A 19,834-nucleotide genomic window follows, 5' to 3' on the forward strand; every position below is an offset into this window, starting at 1 on the left:
CTTTTAATATGGCAACAATAAATTGAGTGTTACCGTTTTATTATAAAAATATCCCACGGCCACAGAACAGTAAAAACATATAGAAGTGCTTTAATGTCATAATTAGTATGAAAACCAGTGTCGCCAAACTCACACATTTAAACCGATAGTTATACAGTACACTACAAGTAAACTATGGCTTTGATTGGACAGCTTAATTTGAGTAAAAACTGACTTAGGTTATAAATTCAGCATTTCAATATGTACCCTAACGCACCATGTTACGGTTTATTTTAGTATAACATCATATAGGTATATTAGCTGTTTTGTTTCTCATTGCACAGAAATTCCAAATTCGAAAACATTCAGCTACTCCACAACAGAGGGCGTTAGTTTTCGATAGATATAACTTTGAACCTCAACACATAGAGATAAGGTTGAAATTTGTGTCACTCAACATTAATGACATTAACTTGATATTTATCTGATGCTATGCCCTGAGGGATGTCAGCCTTGTTATCGATAATTCACAAATAAATATTTTTTGTGTATTTTTTTTCTTTCTATTAACTATATGAGTATAGTATAATGTGTCACATTTTCGAGTATGTTTATAACTACTAAGTACGTCTTTTTATATTATTATTATTAAATAAAAAACGGAATAGAATAGTATTAATCTACAGGGTGTCCCACTGTTGGTATACTAAGCTCAAAGGAGGTTATAGTTTTGCATGCGCTGAGTATGTAAAAAATAATTTAAAAAATCCAGACGCATTTTTTTTTCAAATAGATGAATTCTTAAAATTCTATGTGTACACCCAAAACAAGCAACCTGCCCAACTTTGCCACCAGCACGTGAGCTATCGTTTAAGATTATGTTTTCATAGACAAAATGCTCATATTAGAGAAGCAGTATATGCCGGCTGCGCGAAGCTAGAGAAGAAAACATGGATTTTCAGGAAAAATTTAGCAAAAAATTTTGGACCCAATTTTTTTTTAAAGTATTTTTTACGTGATCAGTGTATGCAAAACTACAAGTTCCTTCGCGCTTAGTATACCAATAGTGGGACACCCTGTATATTTACAAAATACAAACAGAAAATATGCATTATTTTAAATCTTGGAACTGCCGTAGGTTTGCTGTATCGGTGGCCTTTGTTAGACTGCTTAGTGCTGTTCGGCATCCAGTTAACTCGTCACGTTGCATTTATCCATTTCTCTTTTAAATTAGCCTCTTTGGGAGATCTATAAATAAATTGGACAAATGAAAGCTAAGGAAAAATAAAATAAAGTTTAATATTTATAATGTTTGTCTTTTCTAAAGTATCGATACTGTCGATATGCGCCACAAGCATCACTAAAGCGACATTCGTTTGTTTATTGCAATAATATTCCAGAAAGTCTTGTTTGCTGTTCAATCTATAATAGTACTAATTTCTTACGGATTAAGGTTCATTTTGACTAGATATTTGTATACAATTTTGACAAATTACAAGCGAAGTTATAACATAAAATATTATATATAAAATAAATAAAAATAAAACTTACAGATGGTATGAAATGCCTCCATTGCTGATATTATTACGTCTGCTATCATTTTTGCACTCTAATACCGAACAACACGTCCTAATTAATGAATAAATATGGAAAAAAGGTTTGACAGCTGACAACCGACTCGAATATTTTTCTGCGCACAACTGAGAGCAAGTTAGGTGATCTTACCTTATGAGTGACACGTGGGCCACGCCCACATCACACTTCTATCTACTTTACTGTTCTGTGCCCACGGCGAAACTGTGAAGTGGTAACTAAATCTGACAGATTGGCCAAATTGTAAAAAAAAGTTATGACTTAATCATAACCATTGCACTATTTTTTTTAAACCCCTGTAGAAAATATGAGCTCTGATGGAGAAAAGGGAATTGCAGGAAATTGAAATACTTAAAAAATGTGTCTTGATATACGCTTCACACACCATAATAACCACGTGAAAATAAGGGCTAATTTACTGATAAATCCTTAACGCAAAATTTGTGTATAATATGCAATAATGAAATGTTATAGTAGTAACAATAATGAAATGTCAAGTAATCGAACAGGTAAAACACCATAAATTCTTAGGTGTTCTGGTAGACGAAGGTCTAAAATGGGACAGTCATATTGAATATATTTGTGATAGGATAAATCGTTTCGTTTACGTATTACGTCGCCTAAGAAATACTGTATCTATGAATGCTGCAATAAATGCCTACCATGCATATATATCGTCGATACTATCTTACGGAATAATTCTTTGGGGACAGTCTTGCGAGGTGCGTAAGGTATTTGTGGCACAAAAGAAATGTATCCGAGCCCTGTGCGGATTACATCAAAGGGACAGTTGCAAACCAATGTTCGGTAAATTACGTATCCTTACACTGACCTGCATATATATAAGAGAAGTATGTTTATTTGTTAAGTACCACCCAGAATATTTTAAAAAGAAAGGAGAAGTAAATTCGCATATGTTAACGAGGTATCAAAATAAACTGTACTTTCCAACATGTAGAATAAATCAAGCAAAAAATAGTGTGATATTTATGACTATTACAATATATAATAAAAATACCGGATAACTTTAAGGATCTCCCAGTAAATATATTTAAGAAGAAACTGACGAAATGGTTAATGGAGAAACAATTTTATGATATTCAAGAACTTATTACATTGCGGAATCTGTGACAAGGAAGAATTAGTGACGTTTAACAAATAGTGATTAGTGAAGAATTTGTGTAGTGTTGGTGTAGTGTACCTAATTTAACTTATTTCCATTTAAATATTTGCACACCCAGAAAGTGGGTAGAATGTATTAGCGCGTTAACATTGTAATAACACCTTTTTTGTAACTACATTCTTGTAAATAAATGAAATTTGAATTTGAATTTGAATTTATAATAGCTCACTATCTATATCAATACTTTTGTGTAAATGAAACATCTATTCTCGGTCTCATAAAATTAATAATGAAGTGGTATTTTCTACAACCCTTTTGACTTATTTTCCTCAGCTTTGGGAGTATTTGAATTAAATTATACTGGTAACATTGTTTCAGGCACCGTCCGCGTCAGCGCCAAGCCGCCAAGCCTGTACCGAGATATGTTTCTACTTTTTCCGCATAATATATTTTAACGTAGAAATCTGTTAATAAAGTTATTACTTTTTATAGATAATTGACACTAGAAATATATACTGTTTTTTAACTCACAATTTAATATAATATTACGATGGTAATTTTTGGTAGGTAATTTTAAATATTATATTGATGGTAGAAACATCTAAACAAACTGTCATTATCAGATGTCAAAAAGATTTAAAAATAAAATTCCGATTCCCGAATACCATGTGGGATTTTGACTTTTGCTAAACGTGCGATTCAAACGTGAAATGTAAAAATAAAGAATTCGCATTAATTGATATTAAATTCCTACCATGGATTACGTGGTTGGAAGTGTTGCAGCATTAATATCAGGAAACGTGACGCCGAGTCGTCCTAAATTAGTAAAAAGGGCCCTTACACCAACGAAACATCCACAGTCTCCTAACGTTACTCCGAAGAGTGAATTTATTGACGATAGATCTATTTTCCTGTCACCATCGGTCCAGAAAAAGAAAGCCATTGTTAAGAAATCACCGAAAAGGATTTTTCAAAACCCAGACAGTGATACTACATTGAACGAAGGTAACAATAGTTTGACGAGTCCAGTTGTCGACAAAGTTAAAAAACATTTGAACGAACAATTAGATACAGAAAATACGCAGACGTTAAACATGGCAAAGGCTAAGTCACCGAAAAATAAACTGAACAAATCAAAAGAATCAATGACACCTGTGAAAGAATCTGTAGAAATAGTTGATGTGCAAAAAAGCAATGAAAATACGCCTAAAAAGAAAAAGCGTAAGTCTACTCCCAGTGAACCCGCAGTTGACTCAAAACAAAATACAGAAAATGTAACTGAAACAATAAATCAAGAAGTGGCAAATAAAACGTCTCCAACGAAAAGGAAGCGATCTAAATCAACAAATGAGCAAACTGACGAGAAAGAGAATCTTAAATCAACTGAAAACAATGACACTGTTAATGAAGTTGAAAATAAATCAGACAACACAACTAACACAACTAATAAAAAGAAGAAAAGGAAAAACAAAAAGAAGAAACCGAATACTAATCAAGAAGCAATACAAATCAATAAATCAGAAGAAACTAAACCGGACACAGAAAATAATGACGCAAGTACAAATAAATTAAAATCAAAGAAGAAATCTAAGAAAACCAAGCAAGAAGACACAAATCAAGAAGAGGAAATGATTGTAAATCCAAATGCAATCACAAGCCAGGAAACTGACTCGGAACATGAATCGGACGATGATATACAGTCTGAAGATGAAAATAAGGAAGCTCTTGAAGCTGGTAAGATCATTTAAAGACTTTTTATGTTTATACTAAAACACATTATGGATAAACACAATTTTACTAAAGTTATTTTATTATGTACTAGCTTTCCACCCGCAGCTTCGCCCGCGCAGTCCCAGTTCGCGTGGATTTTCCGGGATAAAACCTATCCTATTTCCCGGGATAAAAAGTAGCCTATGTCCTTTCTCGGGTATCAAAATATCTCTATACCAAATTTCATGCAAATTTGTTAAGTAATTAAGGCGTGATTGAGTAACAGACAGATAGACAGAGTTACTTTCGCATTTATAATATTAGTATGGATTATTTAATTCTTTAGCAGCATGTTAAAACTAAAATACATTCTACTAAAATACCACAGAAAGATGAATTTTAACAAATGAAAGTCAGCATTAATATTATACACTACTAGCTGTGGTTTATACGCAGTCTTCCACTTATTTTGGTCTTTGCGAGATGATATGTAGCCTATAGCCTTCCTCAATAAATGGGCTATCTAACACTGAAATAATTTTTCAAATCGGACCAGTAGTTTCCGAGATTAGCACATTCAAACAAACGCTTCAGCTTTATAATATTAAGTGTAGATTTGGTATTTCAAATACATACATATAATAAACACTTATATATTGTTAATTTTTATAGCTCAAGAAGAAAGCTCCGATGAAGAGGAAGAAGAAACGTCAAATAAAAAAGAAAAGCAAAAAGCAAAAACGGACGAACCTAAAGAACAACATATAGCCACGGAGGATGAAATCAAACGAACATTGTTTGTCGGTAATGTGCCGTTTAGCAAGAAATGTAAGAAGGAAGTGAAGAAGCTGTTCAGTCAATATGGTGATATTGAAACTGTTAGGTGAGTTGGTTAATTCTTATAAACAAAAATTAATAAATTCTTCATTGCTATAAAATATTTATGAATATGTGCATCATGGACGCGTTACAACTATTTTATAAGTGCTGGTTTTTAGGCAGGTTAATTTTTTTTTTATAATCTTAATAAACTGAAAAGAAAAGTTTATGTTATGAGTAGTGCAATATTTGATTATCTAGAATAAAACTAATAGTCTATATTTGTATCAAATTAGATTCAGAATCAATAAGCTATTTTAAGCTAACAATAACAGTAAACAGACACAAATATTTCAGTCTATAATTACATTATAATACTAGAATGTATCATGTAGCAAAATTGAATATAGAATTAGATACTTCATTTACAATTTTTTTTTGTACTGTATACTATATTTATGTTATTTATATATTTATTTACAGAATTCGTACAGTACCAGTGAAAGACGCGACCGTTACGCCGAAATTAGCTGTAATAAAAAATGAATTACATCCAGAAAGGACAACTGTTAATGTGTATATCAAGTACAAACATGCAGATTCCATTGATCAGGTTTGTATTACACTTTCTTGTTTTGCTACCATTTTAAAAATTGGTAATTACTTTCTCTTCATTACTGCCACATAATATGATTTAATCAGATTCTTGTTGTTTATAATATACCAGCGGCCCGCCCGGCTTCGCCCGTGGTACATATTTCGCAATAAAAGGTAGCCTATGTTCTTTCTCAGGGTCTAAAGATTGTCTGTGCCAAATTTCATCAAAATCGAAAAAGAAAATCACAAACAACACGCACACACACACACACACACACACACTCACACACACACTTACACTCACACTTGTACTCACTCATATTTATTGTTACCTTTTTATTTAACTATAATTATACAGGGTGTAATCGTTAAGTGTACACAGGCGATTTTTCCGTAAGTATTACAGATAACAAAAAACTTTAAACTGATATCGAAAGTACTTTTAAAAATAAATCGAGAAATATCAAAAAAAATTATCTTTAAACCCTCCCATACATTAAGAATGAAATATGTATGAATATCCCATATACAATATGAAAGATTTATAAGCTTTCTTTTTCTTTTTTTGGTTTTCTGCTTTAATTACTTCGCAAATTTGAAGTGACATTTTCCACGTTTTTCCGGACATTTTCACGCATTTTCCGGATATTTTCCGGGGATTTTCCAGGCATTTTCCGGACATTTCCCTGACATAGCCTGTAAATGTCTGGAAAATCCCTGAGAAATGCTCGGAATATCCCCGGAAAATGTCTGGAAAATCCCCGGAAAATGCCAGGGAAATGTCCGGAAAATGTCTGGAAAACATCCGGAAAATCCCCGGGTAATGCTCGGAAAATCCCTGGAAAATGCCGGGGAAATTCCCGGAAAATAACCGGAAAATTCCCGGAAAATAACCGGAAAATGCCTGGGAAATGCTCAGAAAATGCGTGGAAATTTCCGGAAAAACCGTGGAAAATGCCTGGATGATATCCGGAAAATGCGAGAAAATGTCCGGAAATTGGAAAATATCCGGTAAATGCGTGAAAATGTCCGGAACATACGTGAAAAATTCCGGAAAATATCCGGAAAATGCCTGGAAAATCCCCGGAAAATGCCTGAGAAATGTCCGAAAAATGTCTGGGAAATGCGTGGAAATGCCAGGGAAATGTCCGGAAACATCCGGAAAATCCCCGGAAAATGCCTGGGAAAATCCCGGAAAATAACCAGAAAATGCCAGGGAAATCTCTGGAAAATGTCTGGAAAATATCCGGAAAATGCGTGGAAATGTCCGGAAAAAGCGTGGAAAATGCCTGGAAAATGCCCGGAAAATGCCCGAAAAATGCCCGGAAAATGCCCAGACATTTTCCGGACATTTCGCAGGCATTTTCCGGAAAATCCTCGGGAAATGCTCGGAAAATCACCGGAAAATCCCTGGGAAATTCCCGGAAAATCCCGGAAAATGCCAGGGAAATGTCTGGAAAATGTCTGGAAAATATCCGGAAAATGCGTGGAAATGTCCGGAAAAAGCGTGGAAAATGCCTGGGAAATGCCCGGAAAATGCTCGGAAAATCCCCGGAAAATGCCTGAGAAATGTCCGGAAAATGTCTGGGAAATTCGTGGAAAATGCCAGGGAAATGTCCGGAAAAGGTCTGGGAAACATCCGGAAAAGCCCCGGGAAATGCTCGGAAAATCCCCGGAAAATGCCTGGGAAATTCCCGGAAAATTCCTGGGAAAATCCCGGAAAATAACCGGAAAATTCCAGGGAAATCTCTGGAAAATATCCGGAAAATGCGTGGAAATGTCCGGAAAAAGCGTGGAAAATGCCTGGAAAATGCCCGGAAAATGCCTGGAAAATGCCCGGAAAATGTCTGCGAAATAGTCCGGAAAATGTCTGGGAAACATCCGGAAAATCCCCGGGAAATGCTCGGAAAAACCCTGGGAAATTCCCGGAAAATGCCTGGGAAAATCCCGGAAAATGCCAGGGAAATGTCTGGAAAATGTCCGGAAAATATCCGGAAAATGCGTGAAAATGTCCGGAAAAAGCGTGGAAATTTGAATTTGGAATTTCCACTTCAAATTTGCGAAGTAATTTTTATACTTTGCTCACTCACAGTATTATCATTGTTATTGGTGTACCTTTTAATTGGCGTATTGAATTGTTAATGTAATACCTAGTATAAGTTTAGCTGTAAGGTACCTTTACATAAATAAATAAATAAAATCGGTCCAGTAGTTTATGCGTGAAAACCATACATACATAATTACAAACCTTACCTCTTTATAATATTAGTATAGAAGTATAGATATAGACTATAGATTAACGATTAGAACCTTATAAAAACCTATACTTTCTTTCCACAGGCGTTATCAGCGAACAATACAGTCATGAACGAACACCACCTACGAGTGACTAGAAGTGACACTAGCGGCTCAGCACACGATCCCAAATGTTCAGTGTTTGTTGGCAACATCCCCTTTGGACTGGAGGACGAAGCGCTAAGGGCGAAGTTCCAGGGCTGCGGACAGATTGAGTCGGTCAGGATCGTGAGGGATAGGAAGACTAATGCGGGGAAAGGTGCGTTTGTGATAATTAACTCAAACTCAAAAATTCATTTATTCAATTAGACTTCTTCGAGAAGCACTTTTGAAACGTCAATACATATTTTTAACATTTACCACCGATTCGGAAAGTATCTATGTAGAAGAACCGGCAAGAAACTCCATAACCTACCTAAAGGAGGTTCTATATTGATTTTGAGTTTTAATATTATACATTGAACAGACATTCAGTAGTAAATTGTTGTGATGCTTGTTTCAAAAGTAGTAATATTATTTATATTTGTAAATTCTATATCTCGGCAGAAGCCACATTAGACTGGGGTAGAAGCCTTTAAAAATAATGAAAAGATAAAAAAAATCGCAGTCGGATGAAACCCATTAGAAAGGGAGGGGAACATGATGAAAATAAAAGGAAAAATAAATTACGGTCAATCCGAGTTCGGGAAGTGGGAGGGGGGAGCTTTTAAGAGAAAAAAATGGTTTCTCTCGATTTTCGACAAAACTACAAGTCCTACAGAAAAAAGTAAAATGGCAAAGTTGTAGGTAATTAAAAGTTCTACAACTTTTGTATTCACAATTTTTTCACATAACCTCAAAATTTAGGTGAAAAATTCAAAAAACCAAGTTTATGGTCTTTTATTTTTATCTACTTCAAAATTTATTGTTTTTCTACGAAATTTGGTGGAAACTTACTTTATTATGTCCCAAATACACTGTAATTTATTTGATTGAAAATATTTATTTTTTCGCCTTATTTTGAACTAATACCAAAAAAACAACCTAATTTTCAATCGTTAAGTCACCCGTCAAAATATCATCTTTTTTCAAAAACTGGGAGTGCCTTTTATTCATTGAAATCTCTACTTTCATATGGTGTAAAAAAAATAAACACCACTATAGTAAATGTTCTCAGGAAATGCATACAAACAGTGTGATAATGAGCTTTTACTAAATCAGGCACACTTCTCGAACTCTATATCTTCTCTTGTATCGGCTTTTCGGTAATATTTCAAAAGAAAAATAATTATTTGTTCTAAGTTTAATATTTTACAGCATATTCGAAAGCAAAATGATGTCGATAAAAACATTTCAGGTAGTTCGAGAAGTGTGTCTGATTTAGTAAAAGCTAATTTTCACACTGTTTGTATGCATTTCCTGAGAACATTTACTATGGTGGTGTTTATTTTTTTTACACCATATGAAAGTAGAGATTTTAATGAATAAAAGGCACCCCAAGTTTTTGAAAAAAGCTGATATTTTGACGGGTGACTTTTCGATTGAAAATTAGGTTGTTTTTTTGGTATTAATTCAAAATAAGGCGAAAAAATAAATATTTTCAATCAAATAAATTACAGTGTATTTGGGACATAATAAAGTAAATTTCCACCAAATTTCGTAGAAAAACAATAAATTTTGAAGTAGATAAAAATAAAAAACCAAAAACTTGGTTTTTTGAATTTTTCACCTAAATTTTGAGGTTATGTGAAAAAATTGTGAATACAAGAGTTGTAGATCTTTTTATTATCTACAACTTTGCCATTGAACTTTTTTCCGTAGGACTTGTAGTTTTGTCGGAAATCGAGAGAAACCATTTTTTTCTCTTAAAAGCTCCCCCCTCCCACTTCCCGAACTCGGATTGACCGTAATTTATTTTTCCTTTTATTTTCATCATATTCCCCTCCTTTTCTAATGGGTTTCATCCGACTGCGATTTTTTTTTGTTTCAAAAATTATCGACTCTAGTCTACATGTTATAATATTACATATTGCATTATATATTCAATAATTTTACTTTTGACGTGACAACGTCTTATAATTCGATAAAGCCGGCAGCACGCACGAAAAAACATGACTCATGCGGCGTTTCCTCGCTCTGAGGCGTTCCATGTAAGGCTTGAAGTGCAAGCGAGAGCGCGGAAAGAGCGAAAAAGAAGCACAATCGGACGTTGTCACGTTCAACTATCGTCAGTAAACCGACTTTAAAGACAATTAATTTTTTTTTAAATGCGTATAATGAGCAGTTACACTATGATAATAGTCATTCTTCATTCACAGGTTTCGGTTATGTAAACTTCGCGTCAAAAGATGGCGTGGAACTCGCTCTAGCACTCACAGAGGAAGATCTGACTATAAAAAACAGGATAATGAGAGTCAAACGATGCACGCAAAACGCAAATAGTGGCAAGAAAGGCTTCAATACGCGAGGAAATGTACAAAATGCACGAGGAAATGGACACAATGCACGAGGAAATGGACCTAATATGCGCGGAAATGGACCGAATATGCGTGGAAATGGACGAAATATGCGTGGAGGTGGGCGTGGTGGTTCTTTTGGACGTGGAAATGCACACAATGTGCGCGGTAATGGACCGAATGGGCCGGGAAATGGACGTGGAAATTGGTCCAACTCGCGCGGAAATGACGGAAATATGTCGAATCCGCGTAAGTTTGATAACAATGTGAGTGGTGGAGAAGAAACTGGTGCGTTCAGACGTATTATGAATAAAAGGAAATTCCAGGTGTGTATGTTTTATTTTTCTTCCATTAATTAGTTCAATTGAATGATTATATAATATTGCTACATTATTTATGCAAAAATCTGTTTTATTAATTGATTTTTTTAAGCTATTGCATAGCTTCTATCGCGGGCCTTGAGCGCGGGGACCTAATCGAGAAATTCCATAACGAAAAAACCTCACGCTCCCCACTCCGACGGGCGCGGAGGTGTGGCTTGGAGGCATAGCATGCAATAGCTTTACCGCGGCAGTCCCCGAGTGACACACGTCTTTTTTCTTATTTCATGCATTTAAATAATAATAGTTTTATGGCAAGACATAATAGGTACAAGTTGAATATTCTAAGTTATGACAAAAATGTAAGTTCAAAATATTATCTCTTATAGTGTTTTTTAACGTGATAACGTTTTTAAAATCGTTTTAGTCGGGTGTTCAGAAACTTGTGTCACACCAAAACCTCACGAGCGCGATCGCACTATCGCAGGTATAACGAGAGAGAGACGGACCGATCTCCCGTCTCATCTCGAGCGCTGCCACCAATAAGACGTTATCACGTAAACATCTCGATCGTAAACCGACTTTACAAACAACCAATTTTTATTTATTACAGGAGGGAGGTGAAGGCCCTCCCAATAGAGAGAAGAAACCTAGGAAGGAATTTGTCGGCTTAACTGGAGAAAAGAAAAAGGTATTTTTTTGGTACTAAAATCATCCATACCAAATTCCCTATTTTAGATTTTTTAAGTAGCCTTTATGTTGCTTATAACAACTTCGTATAATCAACTTCTTATGTGTCATTAAAATAAGTTCAATAGTTTAACCGTCAAAAAAAGATATGCAAAAAAAAAAAAATTTTGCCCTATTAAATTTACAATCTTTAGTACAAAATTTATTTCAATCAATTTTTTTGCATTGGCTTCGCCTATTGGCAAGATTAAGTTAGAAGTAGTCGCCTTATTCCATGACGTGACGGTATTGCCATGATGCGACCTTGAAATTTTACTCTCAACGCACAACGAAGTTTCCCTTCAAAATCAAAATGTTTGATTATCTTTAATTTTTCTTACTTTTGTCTTTTTCAGAAGCAAAAGTTTAATAAAGGACAGAAGAAGAAGAAAGTTTTAAGTGAAATTTTAACGAAATAGTTCACATTTAAAATAATGTGTATAAGTTATTTTTGAAAATAAACTTGTTATAAAAAATTAATATTTTATTTAAAAATCAATATCTATACTTATCTGATTCTTAACGTCATCATCAAACATTAGTTATCATTTCGTTAAATATTGTATTAAACAATATGGCTGGCTATCATTCAGACAGTTAATAAAACGTCGGTTATTAATGAGCCCAGGCTATTAATCAAACGGTTCATTTCATTCCAATCGGTCAAGTAGTTTTTACTTTCTATGTAGAAGAGCGAAAATCATTTTCACATCCATAAGTTTAAGATTAACAATATAAAGCAGGTAGGAAGAGGTTGAAAAAATAAAACATCACATCGTATTTGGTACAGTATTATTGTATAATTGTCATTACAAAAATGTCAATGTTAGCAAAAATAATCACAGTCTGACACTTCTATTCTAAAAATAATCTAGCTCCTATTGAATTATATTCATTTAATTATTGCCCGTCATTAAACCGAATTTAATTATATTTTATTACAAAAAATACAAAATATTACATCGAAAGATACATACGCAAATCCAAATATCAAGATATGTATTGCCGTTATCTAGATACAACCTTATTCTATCGAATACTTAAACTATTTCACTTACTGTACACTTTAATTCTATAATTATAATATTTTATACCATTGACATACGTCGGCCTATTTATTATCTATGGAACATAGTTCGATTGAAGATGGCGCGTGAATTTCAAAATTTTAGGTTATAATCGACGATTACATGAAAATTTTGTCGAAATACGTTCGAATTGTTCGTGACAACTATGGCACCATCTAAATCTATCTGGTAACTTCATCAGGTATCGTAAAAGACGTAACGAGAGTCCTCTACCGGGAAATAAAAGAAAAATAAAAAAAACACCGTAAAAGCGCTGGACAAATCATTATTGCTAACATCCCTACAACCTTAATAAATATTCTACTATTTACACGTCGACTAACAGTCAATTTCGCTATTCTAGGGCCCGGGTCACGTGACCTAGGCATGGGGCATGCGAGCTATAATCTATTTATGTAAAAATTCGGAATGCACAGAAAATAAAATTTGTAAAAACAATGCTATTTAAATTTTATATGATATTTTTAGTAGAAAGGTGTAGATAGGTTAAAAGCGGGCACGTTGAAATGTGGCTAATTAGCCAATTAATTGTCTCTTCGTTCATATATTGAATAGTGCTTTCCATACACGAACTCTCTTTTTCTTTATTGAATAATGCTTTCTATATACGAACTTCTCATTATAATCATATGTGCGTTAGTGTGCGTCGAAGATCGAATGTTTTAACCTATCTACACTTATTACAGAATTTTATAATATTTTCAACAAATAGTTGCTTGGCTATTGCAATAAATACGAGTAACGATGACGTCACGAGCGGGGAGCTAACATTTTCAACAAGCTATGAGCGGAGGGCTATTGCAATAAATACATGTGATGACGTCACGCGAGCAGTGGGGGGGGGGAGGTCACTATCCTCTCTTGAATTTTAAAATAGTGATCGTAACAACAAGGAACAGCGCGATCCAAGATAACGTAGCAACAAAGCCCATATACACAGCCGGATCGGACAACGGCCAACCACGTGTTAGCACGGATCTTAACGCTGAAGTTGCCAACGTGAGCGGTAAGCAAAGAGCAATACCGCGTAATGCCCAAGGCATGCCCTCTATCGGCCAAATGACGCCGGATAGTAATAGCGTGGGGTAAAACGAGCCCAGTGCGAGCTGGATCGCGTTGCGTTCCAGCTCGCACGCCGCTGATATGACGAAGCCGAAGCACATGCCGCATAGACCTGGAAGGATACAGATTATAAGTAAAAACACTTGTATACAAATTATAACAATTTACTAAAAAAAAAAAAATAATAATGTACAGTTTGGCGCTTAGATGCGATTTCTTTCAAATAATATATGTGTACGTGTAGAAAAAGTGTGTGCACAGAATATATATAGTTACTAAAAATTCGGTAATGTAAAGTATACATACTAGTTAATTTATAACAAAAAATATCATATTTAAAATGTTGCTATTACTTTAGTAAACAAATGGCATGTTACATAAATATGTAAATTCTCAATGTGATATAACACATAGCATAATACCGCATAATATAATACTATCCAGATAACACAGAAAATTAATATGACTGACTTTTCCAATAAAAGATTCTACTTATGTAATCTATTCTGCTCAACGATATCTTGAATATGAACACTAGTGCAGTTTGACCAAACTGCGTGACCACGAACTGCCTGACAACGAACTACATGACCACTAACTCTTTGACCACGAACTGTGTGGCCACGAGCTGCGTGACCACGAACTGTGTGACCACGAACTGTGTGACCACGAACTGTGTGACCACGAACTACCTGACCACAAAATTTACCAAACTATAACTCACCTTGCAACAGCGTCAAAGCGACGACATACGCAATATTCCCGTTACTCTTGACCCCAAAGACCAATATCATGAAGATCAGCACCAACGCAGTCTGACCACACATGACCACGAACTGAGTGACCACGTGAGAGAATAATATCTCTCCCGGGGAAACTCCGGCCACCCAGGAACGGTCTAATAGACCTTCTGTTCGTTCTACTATCAGGGCGGAGGAGGTTAACGCTACCGCTAAGAAGAATACGATCCTGGAAAAATAAAATTAACGTTAAAATATTAAGTTAATTAATCTAATAATTAGGTATTTTGTGAAAATAGCTATCGAATTTTGTGTCTTTGAACGAATACTAGATCTAGATTACTTACTATTTTAAAACAGTTAAAACTTTCATAACATAAATTAAAAGTTATAAAAAAATATGTACACTATTCTGTTTTTAGAAAAAAAAGAAAAAAAAAAGAGTGTCCATATGGAAATATTATGTACTAGCTGTTCCCCGCGGTTTCACCCGCGTAACTTCGCTCCTGTTGGTCTTAGCGTAATGATATATAGCCTATAACCTTCCTCGATAAATGGGATATCTAACACCGAAAGAATTTTTCAAATCGGACCAGTAGTTCCTGAGATTAGCGCGTTCAAACAAACAAACTCTTCAGCTTTATAATATTAGTAGAGATTGTTATAAACGGCGTATGTTTGCAAATGTTTAGTGCTAATATAAGAATCAATATTAACTATTCATTTTACAAGCTTATAAAGACACAAAATCCTTGATATTTATATTAAATACGTATTTCTATAATAATAATAATAAAAAAAACATATCTTACGTAAGAATAACACCAGGCGCGACGAAATCAGTGAAGGACGGATTGTTGTCTCCATAGATCGGGTCCTTGAAGTCTATGGGAATGTCTCCCACTTTCGGGTTGTAGTTACATGTCGATAGTAAACCCTGGAAAAACATTTTTTATTAAATTTTGTAATAATGTTAAAGATATTAGTCTCCATTTTATTAAATTTTGTAATAATAGTAAAGATATTAAGTAGTTTCCTGGTCGAATTTAAGTTATAGTGTTCTTTTGGTACCCAATTACATTAAAAATAGTGTGTGCACACGTGTCAGAAGTGAAACTTCTCTCGCAAGATACAAAGATACCAAAATCGTCGCCTTACTCCATGACGTGACGGTATTGCTATGATGCGACCTTGAAATTTTACACTCAACGCGACCAAAGAAATTTTTTTCTTTTACATAGATATTTCACTTAAAAAAAAAATAATTATTTATTCTATCAATAGTTCCTAAAAATAACTTACCTTAGCGAAGTCCCTGTAAGAAAACTGTATATCTCTACTGAGCATGAGACCAATTTGTTGGTTGGACATGTCGAGCCATACTTCGATTTCTGAAGACATTATAGTTTCGTTGTCTGCTGTGTCACCTGCAATTATATATTTTATTATTATTATACATTTAGTTACTATAATATATCATACTACAATAGCATTAATCCTACAACTATTATAAAGGCGAAAGTTTGTAAGTATGGATGTATGGATGTTTGTTACTCTTTCATGTAAAAACTACTGAACCGATTACAATGAAATTTAGCACACATATAGAGGGTAACTTGGATTAACACATAGGATAGGTTTTATCCCGGAAATCCCACGGGAACGGGAAATATGCGGGTTTTCCTTTGAAAACGCGGGCGAAGCCGCGGGCGGAAATCTAGTCTTAATATATATTATAAATCTCATGTCACAATGTTTGTCCTCAATGGACTCCTAAACCACTTAACCGATTATAATAAAATTCGCACACCATGTGCAGTTCGATCCAACTTGAGAGATAGGATAGTTTAAACATGTAGGTACCTAGGGTTGCCAACACTTCATCATCAAAATATAGTATTTTCCAAAATAAGGTGTAAAAAATATAGTACATTTAAAAAAAATATAGTATTTTATGGGAAAAACAAAAAAAAATAGACAAATACCTATATATTTATTTTTATAAAAACTATATTTTTTTGCACTTCTTGCACTGTGTAACAGCTTTTTGTTTAAAATAAAAGTGTCAAGCTTTGTCACATTCAATTTTTAAATTAATATAAAACAAAAGCTCATTTTTTATTAATGATACACTACTTCTGTTTCTTTCTTCTCGCCACTGGTATACAGGGTGTAATCGTTAAGTGTGCACAGGCGATTATTCCGTAACTATGTCAGATATCAAAAAACTTTACACTGATAATGAAAGTACTATACCTAATGAGCAAAATGACAATAATCACTTTTTAAAAATAAAACTAGAAATATCCAAAAATGTTACATAAAACGCTCCCATATATTTTATTTCCCATACATTTTGTATTCAGAGCAAATGTTCGAAATGACATCCTTGGTTTGGAATATCACATCGAGCTCTATTTACAGTTTATAAATGAACTTTCATTAAAATTTGCGAAGTAATTAAAGCACAAAATCAAAATATAAAAAAGCAAAATCTTTTATATTAAATGTTTGGAATAGTCATATTTCATACACAATGTATGGGAGCGTTTCATGTAACATTTTTCGATATTTCTCGTTTTATTTTTAAAAAGTTATTATTGTCATTTTACTCATTAGGTATAGTACTTTCGAGTTTCGATATCAGTTTAAATTTTTTTGATATCTGTAATAGTTACGGAATAATCGCCTGTGCACACTTAACGATTACACCCTGTATGCGCAATAGGATATATGACTAAGGCCCGATTTTTCAATCCTTGGTTAAAATTTATCCGTCCAATAAAGTATTACACGAACATTTTAAAATGTCACCTGTAAACTGTCAAATACGGACAATTAGAATACATTTTTGAAATGGTAGTTTAATACGTTATTCGATGAATAAGTTTTAACCAACGATTGAAAAATCAGCCCTTAGCCATCTTAACAATTAAAAGGCGCGTTCTTATTTTTTTTAATGAAGGATTTGTTTGTAACATTTGTCGGTGTTGAAAATATAGTATTTTTGCGTACTATATATGTTTTCAACAGTATATAGTACGCAGACCCGAAATATAGTACAATACTATATATTATAGTACGGTTGGCAACCCTATAGGTACCACGGGCGAAGCCGGGGCGGACCGCTAGTAGACATGTAAAGATCTTGTTCTTGTTTTAAGCGGGACTTAATAAAGAATGCTACCGTTTGTAGGTTTTTCAGGCGACACGAGTTTGAATTTTGAAATTGTCTTTAGTTTTATATTAATGTTTTAAACTAAAAACCCTGTTTATATCCATTTTGCAATACTAGGTGTATTTCTTTTAGAAGATTCAATAGACTACTTAAACACACAAACATACAAATTAAGTGAATTGGTTTTTCTCTCTATTCATAAGAAAAATCCTTTTCTCCACACAAAAACATTAAGCAAACGGTTTATATCTGATTTTTTTTCTTAAAGTTACTAACATATTTTAAGCAAAAGAATAACTTAATAATTTAAAAACTTACCCAAAGCCAATCTAGCAACAAGCGAATCCGTATAATTCTCGTTAAAATAAATAACTCCCCACGCTTCGCCCTGTCTCACGGCTTGTTTCGCGTCTTCCAAATTTGCGAAATAATTCTTTATTATGGAGCCATTTTTTAAATTATCCAAATATCTACAGGACAAGTTCTTCATGGAACACGAGGAATTGTATGGGCAATAACCGTCGAATACGTTTACATCGTGGTTTACTATCGCCTGGAAATAAAATATTATTATTAAGTTGCGCTCTAAAATCTTACTTAAACTGATGCGGAATATTTTTTTTTTGCAGGAAATAACACCTGTAAAACTATATTATATAAAAAAGCATTTAAGTTCACTTCGGTTTGAAGAACAAACATAAATAATGTATAGATATAATGCTCAAAATCCGTAAATTAGTTTTCCAAAAATGCGCTGGGCATTTAAAATTATCACATATAAATAAAATACTAACAGACCAATATATGCAATAAATATTACAAATTAAATGGTATAATTAATGGTAACGGGTGTTAATGGTAACGGTTTACGAATGGATGAATGAAAATAGAAAGTTCTCTGCACCAAAAAAATACAATTAGGCAAAAGTTCTCAATTCAGTTATTCATTTACTAAATAATAAACAAAATCTCACCAATTTCAATCCACTAGGATCTCTTCCAATCGCCAGACAGAACAATATAACTTGCATCACGGGTAAAGCGAAGATAAACAACATGACGCCGATGTTCCGCCACATTCGAAGGAAATTCTTTTGGATTAGAGCTTTTATTTTGCCGCGGGATGTGAACTGGAAATAATATTAATTTAAATTAATTAATATAAGATGTTTGTATTTAAGCTATGTGTAGGTTACATCGGAGAATTTGTAGAATTTTTATTTATTCATCGAAAATCGAAAAGAAAAGCTATGATTGACTATGTAGGTATGTAAATTAACACAAATGGTAATCGTATTGCTCGTATTAATTTTTTAAATCTTAAATTTAGCTCACCACTATCCCTAAAAGCTATATTAATTAATCATTAGATTGAAGTTGAAACAAATCAAATTGAATAAAACAAAAACATCATAAAACAATCTTATTTTGCTATGAAAAAAACTATCGCGTTATTTTTCATGAACTATTTTAAATTGAAATGTGTCTGATGAAATATTTTCCCAATCTACAGTCCATATTGGCTAAATTAAAAGTAAAAGTAATAAAAATGAACTCACATTAAATCGACCGCTGCAATCGGTGCACTCTGTAGCAACTTCCGACATTTTACCTGGGAGCTGTAAGATTACATAACAAATATTTAAATAAAAAAATTGGTTATCTGTAAAGTCGGTTTACTGACGATAGTTGAACGTGACAACGTCCTTTTGTGGTTCAAGCCTTACACGGAACGCCTCAGAGCGAGGTAACGCCGCATGAGTCATGTTTTTTCGTGCGTGCAGCCGGCTCTATCGAATTATAAGACGTATTTACGTCAAAAAGTGTACTAAATTTTCTTCAAATCATTATCATTCGAACTCAATAAATTACTATGATGCATTGTAGAGTTGATACATGAAAACAATTTCCTAAACATGTATATTCATGTAGATATTTTTTTTCAAACCAGAAATGCTCTAAATAATTCATATACAAAAAGGTGATTAAAAAACAAACATTACGTTTTAAGTTAAGAAAATGTTGATTTAGTTTTACATACAGTGCATTTACATCAAACGAACATAGAGCTAGAGCAAGAGCATTCTTTCGTGTTCTTTTAGTGTAAACGAAAACTCGTATTCAGTGTTGTTCAGTATTAGAACATTGCATAGAATCTTTTCGAGC

The 19,834-nt window shown here is 33.8% G+C and overlaps 2 protein-coding genes across 3 annotated transcripts in view; one reads left to right on the forward strand and one right to left on the reverse strand.

Annotated features, from left to right (window-relative positions):
* The first annotated feature begins 3,301 nt into the window (after positions 1 to 3,301).
* LOC149898412 (uncharacterized) lies at positions 3,302 to 12,076 on the forward strand. The gene is made up of 7 exons (XM_090115559.1): positions 3,302 to 4,429; positions 5,078 to 5,288; positions 5,708 to 5,837; positions 8,162 to 8,375; positions 10,414 to 10,877; positions 11,485 to 11,562; positions 11,957 to 12,076. The coding sequence occupies exons 1-7, from the start codon at positions 3,451 to 3,453 to the stop codon at positions 12,017 to 12,019; spliced, it is 2,139 nt and encodes a 712-aa protein (XP_089971685.1). The 5' UTR covers positions 3,302 to 3,450; the 3' UTR covers positions 12,020 to 12,076.
* A 299-nt stretch (positions 12,077 to 12,375) lies between these two features.
* Positions 12,376 to 19,834, reverse strand: part of snu (ABC-type transporter snustorr) — a 75,720-nt gene continuing 68,261 nt past the window's right edge. For both annotated transcript variants that reach the window (XM_090115607.1, XM_090115608.1), the window contains 7 exons: positions 19,228 to 19,287; positions 18,643 to 18,798; positions 17,987 to 18,221; positions 15,793 to 15,917; positions 15,303 to 15,427; positions 14,475 to 14,719; positions 12,376 to 13,862 (listed from right to left, as the gene is read on the reverse strand). In XM_090115607.1, coding sequence (XP_089971733.1) covers positions 13,540 to 13,862; positions 14,475 to 14,719; positions 15,303 to 15,427; positions 15,793 to 15,917; positions 17,987 to 18,221; positions 18,643 to 18,798; positions 19,228 to 19,287 — 1,269 coding nt within the window. In that variant the 3' untranslated portion in view covers positions 12,376 to 13,539. The remainder of the gene's footprint in view (positions 13,863 to 14,474; positions 14,720 to 15,302; positions 15,428 to 15,792; positions 15,918 to 17,986; positions 18,222 to 18,642; positions 18,799 to 19,227; positions 19,288 to 19,834) is intronic.

Source organism: Colias eurytheme, chromosome 23 (genome assembly GCF_061535395.1).
Source record: "Colias eurytheme isolate Ceu_HAF_F1 chromosome 23, ilColEury1 Martin Lab GWU primary, whole genome shotgun sequence".
Lineage (NCBI taxonomy): Eukaryota > Metazoa > Arthropoda > Insecta > Lepidoptera > Pieridae > Colias > Colias eurytheme.